The sequence below is a fragment of the Clinocottus analis genome, unplaced genomic scaffold (assembly GCF_023055335.1).
Source record: "Clinocottus analis isolate CAN_PGR_092001 unplaced genomic scaffold, fCliAna1.0.p SCAF_9, whole genome shotgun sequence".
In the NCBI taxonomy this organism is placed as follows: Eukaryota; Metazoa; Chordata; class Actinopteri; order Perciformes; family Cottidae; genus Clinocottus; species Clinocottus analis.
Genome location: NW_027176251.1, coordinates 17,969,883 through 17,982,519, shown reverse-complemented (window position 1 = coordinate 17,982,519; position 12,637 = coordinate 17,969,883). Strand labels below are relative to the sequence as shown.

General features: G+C 39.7%; 1 protein-coding gene across 1 annotated transcript in view; it reads right to left on the bottom strand.

Moving 5' to 3' along the window:
* Positions 1-12,637, bottom strand: part of LOC137781199 (IgGFc-binding protein-like) — a 29,119-nt gene that overhangs the window by 949 nt on the left and 15,533 nt on the right. Inside the window, exons 21-33 of the mRNA XM_068569795.1 lie at positions 12,192-12,388; positions 11,611-11,749; positions 10,755-10,937; positions 9,750-9,895; positions 7,546-7,892; positions 7,010-7,233; positions 6,404-6,545; positions 5,947-6,283; positions 5,474-5,590; positions 4,874-4,981; positions 2,630-2,825; positions 1,653-1,916; positions 1,090-1,232 (exon numbers count right to left, since the gene is read on the bottom strand). Coding sequence (XP_068425896.1) covers positions 1,090-1,232; positions 1,653-1,916; positions 2,630-2,825; positions 4,874-4,981; positions 5,474-5,590; positions 5,947-6,283; positions 6,404-6,545; positions 7,010-7,233; positions 7,546-7,892; positions 9,750-9,895; positions 10,755-10,937; positions 11,611-11,749; positions 12,192-12,388 — 2,543 coding nt within the window. The remainder of the gene's footprint in view (positions 1-1,089; positions 1,233-1,652; positions 1,917-2,629; positions 2,826-4,873; positions 4,982-5,473; positions 5,591-5,946; positions 6,284-6,403; positions 6,546-7,009; positions 7,234-7,545; positions 7,893-9,749; positions 9,896-10,754; positions 10,938-11,610; positions 11,750-12,191; positions 12,389-12,637) is intronic.

Here is a 12,637-nt window from a genome sequence, read left to right as displayed (position 1 = left end):
AGTTAGTACAAACGAGGAATTTGTCCTGGCGGAAGGTGCATCATAACACAACAACAACAACAAAAACAACAACAACAACAACAACAACATATTGCCAGGCTTCAGTTTTGGGTATATGACTTTAAAGTCCATTCTCCCCATTTCTCCAATTTAATTGAATTCCATATTCTATACTGAAATTTAGTCATCAAATCTTTGTTGAAACAGTTTATTTTCTATAGTATTGTTTAGTTGCCGGGAGTGGTTTAGTTGTCAGGAGCACAGTTTGCCGAAGTCTCATTATTTTAGGTCCGCACACAGTTCTGGCTTCAGATCTTCTTATGTGACTCAATCATATGCTAAACTTTTTTTTTCAGTGGCAGAAGAAGCGTTCAGAACACACTATCTACATTTGATCTAGCTCAAGAATATCTCCAGATCTGGACAAATACAATCAAACCACCTTAGGCCTTTAATGTCTGGCACAGAAGTGGTTTTAAGGTTGCCAGGAGCACCGTTTGCCAAAGTCTCATTATTTTAGGTTCACAGTTTTGGCTCTAATTTATTTCTTGCCATCCCAACCGTCGCCTGAAAGATTGACATACTCAGTTCTCTATGTTGTCAATATCCAAAACACATAACAGGATCTGGTATGCATGGGATAAAACTACAGCTGTCTAGTGTAGAGTTGTAATAGTTTAGTTGGTCAAAATTGGACTTGCATATGTATATTAAAGCAATGTTTAATGTATACAATACAGATATGATAATTAATAAGGGATATTATTCCACCACTGCAATATATTATTATATTTATTTTCTTCTTGTTGCATGTACATTCATGTTTTCTTAATTTGTCCTGTCCCATCCTATAAGTCATTATTTGCCCTTGACCCCTGAAGAAAGCTGCTTGTGGTGCCATGAGAGGGTTGTTACCCAGCTCTCATCTGAACGTGTACCAGTGTCTATATATGTAGCATTTTATCCATGAATCAGCCACCATTCTTTAAAAATGTTTTTGTGCCAGAAGAAAACCTTGGCCCTTCCTTCTTTGATAAAAGTCATGTGTCATTGTAATTGAAGAAGGTCAGGTCAGTGTGTAGGATTTACCTCACTCAGAAGGTAACCAGGGTTACACACGCAGCCCTCGCTTGGCGGGGCCTCACACTTGGAGGGTGGAGACTGAGAGGTGCAACTGATCGGACAGCCAGGAGCCGCAACAGTGTACACACTTTTGGCGGCACACCGCATCCCTGAGACACACACACAGAATATCTCTCAGATAATCACGATTGTTTGCAGTGCTGGCTCCTCGATGGTAGAATGACCTCCCCACCGACATCAGGACAGCAGAAAGTGTCTGTATCTTCCGCCGCAAACTAAAAACTCACCTTTTTCGACTATACCTTAAATAAAGACAATGACGGAAGCACTTAAGCAGCACTTCGATGGCTCCTACTGATAGCACTTAGCAGTTTGACTTTATTTGAGAAATTGTTCTGCCTTGATTCTTGTTGTTCCTACTTCGTACTTACGGTTGAATGCACTTATTGAAAGTCGCTTTGGATAAAAGCGTTAGCTAAATGACATGTAATGTAATGTAATGGATAACACAAGCACAAAAACAAAAACAATCACATCAACAGTGCACGGCCACGTTACAGAGTGCTTACAGCAGAGGTGCCTCGTCCGCCATGACTTCACACAGCCTCCGTTTCTCTGACACTCCTCTACGTAGTTACTGATGATGTTGCAGGCTGCTTGCTGTTTGCCTTCATTTAGCACCATGTCATAGATGCAGTCGTCGTGGTACTGCTTGGAATCTACTCGGCTTAAGCAATCAGCCATAGGTCCGTCCTTTGATGTTATGACATTACAGACTGACGTGTAGGCGGGTGGTTTGAAGTTGGAGGGAAGCGGATGAGCACAGTCTTTACCTGGCAGCACAAAGATATCAATAAACAACTGATATCATCTGCCATTGATGAAGTCTGTAAAAGGGACAGTGCTCTGCAAAGCATGCTGATCTTTACATGAATGATAACTAAATAACCCAAAATTCTTAATTGAGATTCTTTTATTTGCAGAATGCTTTTTGAACTGTTGTAACTGAATTCATTCATTGTGTAAATGGCAGTGCAGATCATAGTGCCCTTAGTTTGTAAAGCATCTCCAATTAGGTCCATCCAAGTAAGATTGATATTGTGTCTTTAACATAAAAGTGACTTGGGGTACTAATTTAGATATGAGACCGACGTGCAAATTGTGCATATATTAAATTACAAGATTAAAGTGGCAATCATACAAAAAAAAATATTATAAATTCATACATTTAAAAGAAAAAACTTGTGTCCAGCTACAGTCTGAATTACATGCTTCTGAGCGAGATGGACCTGAAACACATTTATTTCATTTTAGCACATAGTGTTTTTCTCATAAATATATGACTTCATAATTTGCCACTTTAATCTCAGAGAATGTCCAATGTTTTCTGGGATATTTACAACTTTAATATATGTAATTGTAACATTTCCCCCCTCACTGGCTTCATAATGACATTTTTTGTTCACCTAGTATCTACCTACCTAATACACTCTACTGTTAAGATTCAGAGCATAATAGTGAAGATTATACACTTTTATACACTTACAGTCACGGGAGCAGCCATCCACGTCCGCCACCCACTGGCTCACTCCAAAGTCATTGGCGTTGGAGGCCAACTTCCCATTGGGCAAGGCCAGGTCATCAGCAGGGTCACCATTGAAGTTTCCACAAAGACCACAGGTTGCGTTGTGATAACTAGTCGCCAGCTCCACCCTCACTGAACTCGTAAAGTCAAAGGAGACCTTTAACAATTTAAATAATAATAGAAAGTTATGTCAAAGTTCAAGCTGAGGCAGATTGGCAGGTAGCATTAAGAGTACCACATCACTGAAACAGACACTCCTTAAGCTTATGAACACCTTATAAACACCCCTTTTTTCTGAAAATGATAAAATTGTGTTTTTACAAAACTAAAACTGTGCTATCTCCTCATCCACAAAGTTGATTAATTTAATTTAACCCTTGTGATAATATCAATCATGCTCTAGTGTGTGGTTTTAGTATTTTAAAAAAACATTAAGTTTTAATATTTCAATAAGCTCCTTACCATGACTAAGCAATTTTAGTCAAAGACATAACCCTGTAACTGTACGGGCTTGTGGGAGTCTAATAAAACAATCTAGATCGATTTCTGACCCTTATTAGTGTCTCCACATTGCAAAGCAAGACCAGAGTTTTTATTTAAATTTTTTTGAGTGTTCCGAGACGCTGCGATCTCATTGGTTCTTAAACTCTTCTGAAAGCGCGTCAGACAGCACAGGGAGCAATAGAGAAGTCATTTTTAGGGAATCTTGCTCAGACTCTTGACTTTTGATCATATTTATGCTGAAGTTTTTTTTTTTGCGGATTTGTTAGAGATCAAGGACAATAGGGTCCGGTAGTCATATCACGGTCATATGAGCTGTGGGATTCTCGGGTGCAGCTTAATTAAGCAATAAGGTCCGAGAGGCAGTACTGTATCGGTCAATAATGTACTGTTCAAGGGTGTTGTTAGGCCCCCCCCCACCCCCCTCCAGCTCCCTCCATGATGTTTAGAGAACTTGCCTCACTCGGGAAATTGCAGACGGTGATTATCTTTCACTGGAAATCATCACTATTTTGTGACCAAACACTTTTCGTTCCTCGTCTTCGTTTCCTGTTTTACGCGCTCGCTCCCCGCTAATTAGTCTGCGCTCCTGATCGTAAGCCGTATCAACCAACGTGTGACTGTACAGCAGGAACAGGGACCACAAACACATTATTCGCCGCTGACATTCTCATCAAAAGTCATTCCAGCCAAAATATCAAAGTTTACACGAAACGTGTCAGCCATTACAGTGTGTACGTAAACAGCTAGCGCTTTTATTGTGGAGGGGAAACGGAAATAGAGGAGGATTTGTTCGAGTGAAAAGGGAGACAAGAATAAAGCGGCTGCCGTCTTGTCTTACCTAACGGAGCAGCGTGTTGTTATTTGTGTTGTTATTTTATTATTATAAAAGTATAGGCGCAAGAGAAACCCCCGCGACACATGTTTGGTAAATGTCAAGCTGGAAATGACAACTAACGGTCGTGCAATTTAAATCTACCTATTATTTTTGAGTGCGCACTGATATGGAACGCTGGTTAATGTAAACAGGCTGTACAGTACTTTATTGCCTGAATAAACTACCCCCGCCCCCCTTCCCGTGACTCACTCTCAACCAATCAGAATGCTCGATTTGATCACCCACGTATTATAAATGCTGTTATAATACGGGTCGATGCCGTGATTTTGCTTGATTTGATCACCCCGTATTATGAATGCTGTTTAACATGAATTTAATATAAATTCTGTTTAAAATACAAGAGTGTTGTTAGGCCCGACGCACACAGTACATTATTGAACGATACAGTACTGCCTCTCGGACCTTATTGCTTAATTAAGGAGTTAAACACTGTTCATTTGCGTGTATTATACATTCTTAATGATAAAATGCTAGTTAAAAAAATAAAACGCTTTCTCTTAAAGCACATACAATATTTTAGAACTCAGATATTTGACACTATGAACACAGTCCTCATCATCCATACATTTGGAAGTAAATGATGCAAAGCATCCTATTATTAAAATGCCTTGTAACAGGATAAGAAAAAAACAAATTTCTTCCTTTTAAAACCCACTAAGATCACATCCCCGCATTGTATGCAAAAACATTGCGAAGAATTTTTTTTTCTTTCTGTATATTGAATTAATCTTTTCTTCCTGGAAAAGAAAATAAGACGTGTATTTTTTTTAAAGTTAAGTACCAACCAATATTATCAATGTTTATACCTTCAGAAAGTTGGTCTCAAGAACAGCCAGTCTGTTTTTCCTGTGTACCTGGACCACTGACTGATTGGATGAGTTGGTGAAGGGTAGGGAGTTTACAAGCCCGTTAACCTGCATAAAATACACACACACACACACACACACACACACACACACAGACACATACACACACACACACACACAGACACAAAGGCTGATCAGACTTGACTGGTCTTTTTTTTATTCAGATCACACATGCGCCGCATGACAATTCATGTGAGCACACAGCGGCACAGATCAAAATGTCACAGCCAAACAGTTGAAACAAATCACAAAAGTAACACACCCCTCAGAGTACATAAATGGTCTTGTACTTGTGTAGCGTGTAGTGTTAAACATGCTTTAACACTACATGACATCATACATGATGAGAGGAGCTACCATGCAAGATGGCACATTAGTATTATCAACCATACACCATAGGCCCAGCGGTGGGAGCAATTTTAGCCGGGGATCGAACTGCCGATCCTCCGATTGAAGGACGACCCTGCTCACCACTGAGCCACAGTTGCCTGCAACGTACGTGTGTGTGTGCGTGCGTGTGTGCGTGCGTATGTTCCTTACCAGAACACTGCCTGGGAAGTCCACTGACAGTATATACGTGTTGCCATATACATTAACAGTCACCACTTGAGCATAAGACACTCTCTTGTTGCCACGGTTGTTATTCTCCAGGTTGACCTGCAAATAAACCATAAGAGGAGTAGAGGAGACATATTACTATCGGTCTTCTTTTTTGAGAGTAAACAAATTATATTGATGATTTAGTTATTTCTTCTTTTGACATAGATGTATGGCACAAGGGAGGAGACAAGTATTCAGATCTTCAACTATAGCAAAAACAGAAATATATCAAATACACATACAAGGGAAAGGTCTGTATTAAAAATATTACTTAGAAGTATCATCATCAAAATTTACTTAAAATATGTCAGTGACATGCAAGTTATTTAAGAAATGTCATCGTAAAGTAAAGGCCCACTGGGCCTGTTGTGGAGAGCTTCAAGGTGCACTGTACTGTTTGGTGTTCAACTTACCTCAAAGTGCGTCAGACCATTGGTGTGTCCACACACACTGGCCAGTCTGTAGACACAGTTGCCCTGGAAGTCAAACCTGCGTCTATCGAAGGTATTAAAGTGCGGATCTCCGTATGCGCTGCACGTCTTAAAGCTGACTGGGTAGCAGTCTTGGACGCCATTCATGACAGCACACCTCTCTCCGGTTTGACAGTTGGTCAGCTCGCATTTCACTTTCTGGGTCGCTGCGTCACACACACATTTCTCCTCACACAGCGAGTTTGTCCAGAAAGTCACACCTGGCAGGTAGTAACGGTCATTGTGGTTGCAGCCGCAGCCTTTCTCCCTGATAACACACCTGACAAAAAGGAGCAAAGGTGGAAAGAAACACAGGAACAAAAGGATGTCAGTCTGAGTGCAGGAGGGAGTTCAGTACTGAAGATATTAGTCTGGACCGTGAAAAAAATCTTGCACCTACTCTTTTCCACTGAGCACATATCCCGGGTCACAGAAACAGCCTTCCACACAGACTGTAGGGCAAAACTCTGGCTCAGGACCACAGGTTGCGGGACACGCCGTGCCACACAGCTTGTATTGGCTGTGGGCTTGACACACAACAGCTGGACAAGAGTGGGGAAGAGTTTAGGAGACTGACGGATAGAGAGAAGGAGGGGTGTGCGCTCACACGGTGACCTCTTGAGACACAGCACATTTAAAACACCATTTAAAAATTATTCTTTTCAAGTTTGAACCTTTTTTTAACTTAATATTCATGCAGATGTCATGCCAGACATTAATCCAAAATTATATCAAATTCTATATAACCCAGCACCACTTAAACCACAAACCAATGAACAACCTGTAACAGTTGCTCATGAAATAATACAAAATTATTAAATAAACTTGTCTGAAAAGGATCCACATTTTGGATCCACTTAGGTATCATATTGGTATACAGACTTTCAGCTATACAATTAGACTAATATATATTTGTTTTTTAATATTGAGGACACTTCACAAATGATTGACCTTAAATCTTTCCCTAGTATTTCTGCCTCCATAGATGTAGTTGTATTAAACTCACAGCAGTTGCCCAGTTGTCTCCATGACAACACAGATGCTCCTGCCTCCTGGCACTCTGCCATATAGCTGCTCAGGGCCTCACACAGTACTTCTTGCCGTCCTTCATTTATGCAGACGTCATACAAACAGTCCGACAGAACCTCTGCTATGGGCACACTATCATGGCAACCAGAGAACGGACCCTTTATGTCGCTCAGGATCCCACAGTACTCTGGACCAGTGTACCTGAGGAGTCGCAAAGGGGTTTGTTGTCAGGTCACTCATGATAATTAGTACATTTACACAATTTCTGTACTTAAGTACAAGTATATATATTGGGTATACATGCGCTTGAGAATTTCCATTTGAATGCTATTGTAAATTTCTACTTTACTACATCCATTATCCGTTTCATGTACTACAGTCAGAATATAGTGACTGTTGTTTACATTCTTTTTTTTAAATAAAGTTACAAACTAGCTTTAATGTATGACTTATTTAAATCCATGAATATCATCACATCAGTTTCGATGAAAACTCAATAGTGCATAACATTACTTTATGCGGTCCTCCGCTAAGCACTGAGGACATGCGTCCTCACAGTAATGGTAACAGAATGGGTCGTTGTCTTCGATGCTCCATGTCCCTGCCCACTGTGTCACATTAACAGCTGGGCTGCCGTTGGCTGTTGTCAGGTCATCCTCCTTGTTGCCGTTGTAGTTGCCACAGAGCCCAGCGACATTCCTATAGTAACTGCTGCTGATAGATACCATGAGAAGTGTGGACCAATCAAAAGTAACTTCGACACCGATATCACTCTGGAGTATGCCTCTAATTCCTGATTCTGTAATGGAGATGCTGCCTTCTTCAAGAATGACAGGAAGCTCCGTCTTGATGCCGTCCACCTAGATACAGAGAGAGAGAGAGTGAGAGAGAGAGAGAGAGAGAGAGAGAGAGAGAGCGAGAGAGCGAGAGAGAGAGAGAGAGAGAGAGAGAGAGAGAGAGGGAGAGAGAGAGAGAGAGAGAGAGAGAGAGAGATAGTCAATGAAATCAAATGTTTATTGTATGTTCATTTAGCGCTGCTGCCAGGACAGGTTTGGTTTGAAATATTCTGCGGTCCTCTGCCAATAATAAATGTCGAAAAACGAAAGTATTTCATTAATAGAAATATCATCAACAGCAAATTTTGGAATTGGTTGTGAAAGAATGAAAAGAAACCTTAAAAAGTAAGCTTAAAAGTAGGGCTGGGCAAGTTAACGCGTGAACATCGTGTTAACTTTTCAATCAATTAACGGCGTTAATTATTTGATCATGCGTTAACTGCATTTTTTTATTTAAAAAAAAAGAAGATATTTGGGGCTTTTACTTTGAAGGCGATAATTTACTTCAGCCCTCGGGCTTCTGTAGCATTACCGGACTACAGTATTTGCCAACTTGAGCCAGACGCGAAACCACGTATTGTTCTGTAGTTTCTGTCCTTGACGAGCACCGCGCGAGCGAGTCGCCTCTCAAAGCTTCACAAGCGGTCACCTGCAGCCTCGCGCTGCAAACTCCACGTACCCGGATTGAACATTAATCGCGCATGCGCAAAGCCGCTGCTGCTACCTGTCAGCTGTCCTTCACATCTCCACCTCATTCAACCAGACGTTAGTGCCCTTGTTCAAGACAACACAGACTGGACTTTTCTCACTGAGGAAGAAAAACTGAACTGAAAACATAAAAAACACTTATTGCTTTTGTTTAAAGTGAATAAATGACTGGTCTTTAACATCTTTAAGGTAAGTAACAGACTGAACATGGACCAAAGAAGGAGTGGCTTGTCCCTCACAGGGAGGGTCCCTGTCCTGTGAGGGACAAGCCACTCCTTCTTTGGTTTTCTACTTAACAGTACCTGTTCAAAATAAATAAATAAATATCTATATATATATATAGATATATATGTGTATATATATATATATATATATATTGAATATATATATATATAGAATATATATATATATATATATATATCTATATATATATATATATATATATATGTATATGTATATGTATATGTATGTATGTATGTATGTATGTATGTATGTATGTATGTTCATTTGTTGTTGCTCCAGGGTGCTGTTATATTGTTCTGGTAACATTACTTTAAAATAAAAGCATGCAATACACATAGTTTTTTACTTCATTGTTGAATTTGGCGCATAATGCGATTAATCGCAGAAAAATCATGGGATTAATTTTTTTCAACTTTGCCCAGCCATACTCATAATAAAATTCACTATACGGTATGCAATATGGTATCCTATCCTGACAAAGCACATTTTTAAATGAGAACAAACATCCAGTTGAAACTTTACATGTCTGCAAAAATGATTTGTCCGTGCACAGACTGGCAGAGCTGACTGGCCACAGCAAGATAATGTGTGCCTTGGGCTGCATTCATTAAAAGTCCGCCACCTACCCACAGGTTGGGAGCCAATATGGATCTCACTATGTAGCTTTCAAAAAAGCTAAGACATACAGAAAAGAGTCTCCTCCACGGATACACTAGCTGTCAACGTGACGTAACGCCTAATGTGTGTTATATACAATGAACTGAATGTCATCATTACTTACTTTAATGATGTCTGACACAATTGAAATAGGTTTAAAAAACAGATCAATTATGTGAGTGAAACAATTGAACTATATAACCAGCGTAATTAAAAATTGTGCATGAAAAGTTGGCGGTGTTGACACATCCCATGTATTTAAGTAAGACCCACCAATATGATGCCCCTGTCTTTGTTTGGGAGGGTTATTAGGTGGCCTAGCATCTTCACTGTGGCTGAACGCACAAAGGAGCCTTCAGAGTTCCCACGGAGCTCATTTTTGGTGATCACAGTTACCTCTGGGAGGGTGGGGTCAAGACCTGAGGAAGTCCAAATAATTCAGCGTTAAACTATCACATTACTCAGCATCCCTTCCATCTTGTTGTAAAAAAAATGTTACCTTACAAATAATCATTTTTTTCAGTCAAAAGCAATCAAATGATGGTCGTGCAATTCCTGTTTTCAGAGAATGCATCATATAAATCTCTTCCATAACTTATATGGGTCACTGAAGTTTCACTTCAAACATTGGGTTTTCTCTGACCAATCTCAAAAACGGTTCAGTAGTCTACTAATAATTACTACTCGGGTGAAAGTGAATCATTCATATATATATATATATATATATATATATATATATATATATATATATGGCATTTGTAAGATCAATCAATAAATGGTAATTATTTGTACGTAAAAGCACCTGGGAAATTCTGCATTGCTGGTGAACTGGGCTGCAGGTAGGGGTTTTGCTTTATACTTGGCGATAACCGAGACATTTAAAGCTGCGATTAGGCACTTTCTTTTTGTGTTGATTTTGGCAATCCCTGTGGAGAAATGTTTCAGAGCACCAGAGTCCCTTTAGAAAACCTCAAATCTTTTGGTGGGTCCAAGTGTCAATGTAGAAGCTAATATGGATTAAGTATGTGATGCATACTTGATCCATATTAACATGGATCTGGTTTCGGTTTGTAATAATGAGGCCCTTTCATTTCCTTTAAATTAATGAGTTGAAAATTATGTACATACTGTCTATACTGACGATCTGGAATATGACAGAAATATCTCAATACATTGAGATATGTCTGGCAGCACCATCCTCCCGAGATGCACTGCACTATTTTGGAAATAGAGTTGTATTATATTGTTTCATGTTTCCATGCTAAGGTAATTGCTAACCTGTAGTGTTGACAAGGACGTAGGTGCAGGTTCCTTGAAACGAGTAATTCAAGTCGTCAAACGTGTTGTAGTGCGGGTCACCAAAAGTCCAGCATAAGGCCTTGGAATCAGGAACACACACACCTTGGCCTTCTGACACCTCACAGTGCTCCTTCACCCTGCACTTAACCTCAGCACAAGGGTCTGGAACAAACACAGTATCAACATTTGTAAATTATTATTTAGAAATAATTAGTTATCAAGAAAGTGTATTGTTTTGGTGCGAGTTGCCGAGTTTTGGAGAGATCAAAACCTAGAGATGCCTGCCTTCTTTCCAGTGTAATGTGCGGCGACATTGCATTACTTGGCTTGTGGTGTTCAAAGAGTCCAAAAAAGATTATTGGGGAAAAAACTCAACAGCAATGTATCTTGCCAAAAATCATGACCCGGTATCGATTTCTGGAAAGAAAGTTTTTAGTGAGCATTACAAGCCAAGTAATGGAACTAATCTATTATATTGGAGAGATGTCAGACTGCCAATAGCTCTAACACTCGGCAATTCGCTCTTAAACAATCTAGATTGAAAAATAGCGCTACACATGCTACACAAGTTCTTTTTGTAAGCTTACATTATAGAAACACTAAAATGCAAACGTATATATTCTTGACAAGCCAGATAACAGAGCCTGTAAAGTTGATAATCTTGAAACAAGCGAGAGTATGCCAGATTATTTCAATCATCCAACCAAAAACCCAAGGCCAGTGTTGCAAACTCTTTGCAAAATATGTATTTTTGATTCTGGGGAAGAACTCTTTCACAAAAGTAGCAGCAGCACTTGATCAAAAAGATCACAGTCACTCAGCAAGTATTTGAAACCTGTGGGGAAGCAGCCAACGGTTCCATCCTTGTTGCGACACTCCTCATCCTTCTTGCAGCTTGTGGAATTGCAACTGAAGTGTCCAGAATGGCAGACACAGAGCTCCGTACAGTCCCCCAGTAATATTGATTTCCCCGTCTAAAAGAAGTCACTTACGCATTAGATGGAATGAATTGCCACTGGTATACCTAACATAGAAGATCTTGTTAAGATAAACATTCATATCAATTATGTATCATATCAACCCGGATTAATTAAATAGCCCAAAATTTGATAAAAAGTGATAATTAAGAAATAGAAAGTCAAAATTATGACATGTTATGTGCACTTACTATCTCATCATTTAATTTTTTTTTAAACTCATTATTTTTCTTTTACAGGTGGAAATGCACTTCCATAATCTTGTTTTTCTGTAGTAGTTCCGTTTGCTTTCAGGACGCAGTACCTAGCCAGTTACTCGCTTACTGCATGTCACGGACACACAATAATAATGTTGAGCTGTAAGAATTTCAGGGATAGCCTTTCAATAATTCATGATCTTATATAGAACATTACATTTGAAATATGTAATGGTGATTACCCTGTAATATTGTCCATGCACCACGCAGCCACATTTCTCCACTGGAACACAGCGGACTCCATCAGACAGGAGGCCGTCATCACAATAACAACCCTCTTGACACACTGGGCAGGAGTCTGACTTCTGCAGAGAAAAGCAGGTGGAGGAGCAGGAGGAAGAGCACAGCTCATAGTGACTTCCTGCTGGACATCTCACAGCTGCAAGACAAAAGAAGCGAGGCCCGAAGGCATAGTATTGAAGGGGGTTTGTTTGGATTTCTGTCGCAGATTTCCAGTTTTTAATAATCCACAAATTGAAGGTTTTCATTTGACATATTTTGTCATGTGGCATTGTATTAGTAGATTTGATGAGTATTAGCAGATTTGATTAGGAGATGAAATGCATCACAACTGCAGCAAATCGGCCACCCTATGTTCTTTTCCGCTGCGTTCAACACCATGCTCCTT